This window comes from Echinops telfairi, unplaced genomic scaffold (assembly GCF_000313985.2).
Source record: "Echinops telfairi isolate 266 unplaced genomic scaffold, ASM31398v2 ScPeMD7_8;HRSCAF=38, whole genome shotgun sequence".
NCBI lineage: Eukaryota > Metazoa > Chordata > Mammalia > Afrosoricida > Tenrecidae > Echinops > Echinops telfairi.
This window is the reverse complement of record NW_022103905.1, coordinates 10,440,569-10,441,652: the sequence shown is the minus strand read 5'-3', so window position 1 is coordinate 10,441,652 and position 1,084 is coordinate 10,440,569. Positions and strand designations below refer to the sequence as shown.

The 1,084-nt window shown below is 52.8% G+C and overlaps 1 protein-coding gene across 1 annotated transcript in view; it reads left to right on the top strand.

Annotated features, from left to right (window-relative positions):
• GNB5 (G protein subunit beta 5) overlaps nucleotides 1–979 on the top strand; it is a 20,875-nt gene extending 19,896 nt beyond the window's left edge. Inside the window, exon 6 of the mRNA XM_030884510.2 lies at nucleotides 710–979. Within this exon, the coding sequence (XP_030740370.2) occupies nucleotides 710–925 (216 nt within the window). The 3' untranslated portion in view covers nucleotides 926–979. The remainder of the gene's footprint in view (nucleotides 1–709) is intronic.
• The last annotated feature ends 105 nt before the right edge of the window (nucleotides 980–1,084 follow it).

Here is a 1,084-nt window from a genome sequence, read left to right as displayed (position 1 = left end):
TGACCGTTGAAAGTCTGAAGTATGCTACCCAACCTCAGTGGCAAGGCTGCGCTGCAGGAATTCAGGGCAAACTAAGCAATGAGGATATAATGGGAGAACGTCATGCCTATGATTCTCTGGGTCCTCTTAGCAACCCTGAGGGAGGGGCAGGGCAGCTACTGTGGTTCTTATTCTATAGGCGTTGAAGTGAAATCCAGGGAGATGGGTGACTTGTCTAAATCCCCCAACTCACAGTGGGCAGAGCCAAAACTAGGCCTTGGTTTGCCGATTCCTAGCCTGGTGCGCAGCCAGGGGTACAGATGGCCCAGGGACAGTGACTCTATGGAGATGTCCTCATTGGTACCCACTGCCTACCTGTCCTCCCCAAATAGAGAGGAGGGAGAAAGGAGGGGCAAAGGAAAGGAAAGGAATTACCCAGCACACGGGGGAGACGGGAGACGGGTGCTCTGAGCGTTTGCAGCCACTCAGGAATGTGTGGAAGAAGGAAGCGTGCTAAGTAGGAAACCAGGCCCCTTCCCTTGCTCCCTCCCACCCCACGACCTAGTGCTGCTCTTCTAGGAGCCATCAGTTCAAGAACGTGCCCTTCAGTAAAGCTGTTCTCAGAAAAATCTCTTGTCAGCCATCTACTCGTGGGAAATAGGCAAGCTCGTGCGTGATCTATGGACAGTCCTAAGCGTGGCCCTAACTCTGGGGAACTTTGCCTTTGTAGGGATGTGACAAGAAAGCCATGGTGTGGGACATGCGCTCTGGCCAGTGCGTGCAGGCCTTTGAAAAACACGAGTCTGACATCAACAGTGTCCGGTCAGTGAGTAGAATATTCACACTCCTTGTCCCTTCTGCAGGCTCTCCCTGGCCTTGGTGCTCAGTTCTTAGCTCGGGACCCTCCTCAGGCTCTGCTTACTTGACTGAGAGAGGCTTCCTCTGATGGGGACTGACGCATTCGGGGTCTCTTGGAGAAGGTCACCCGTCTCCCCACCATGAGACTTTGTGCTCAATAATCGTTCGAGGAAGTCAATGAAGTACAGTGAACCCTCGTTTATCGCGGTTAATCGGTTCTAGACCCTACCGTGATAAATGAAATTCC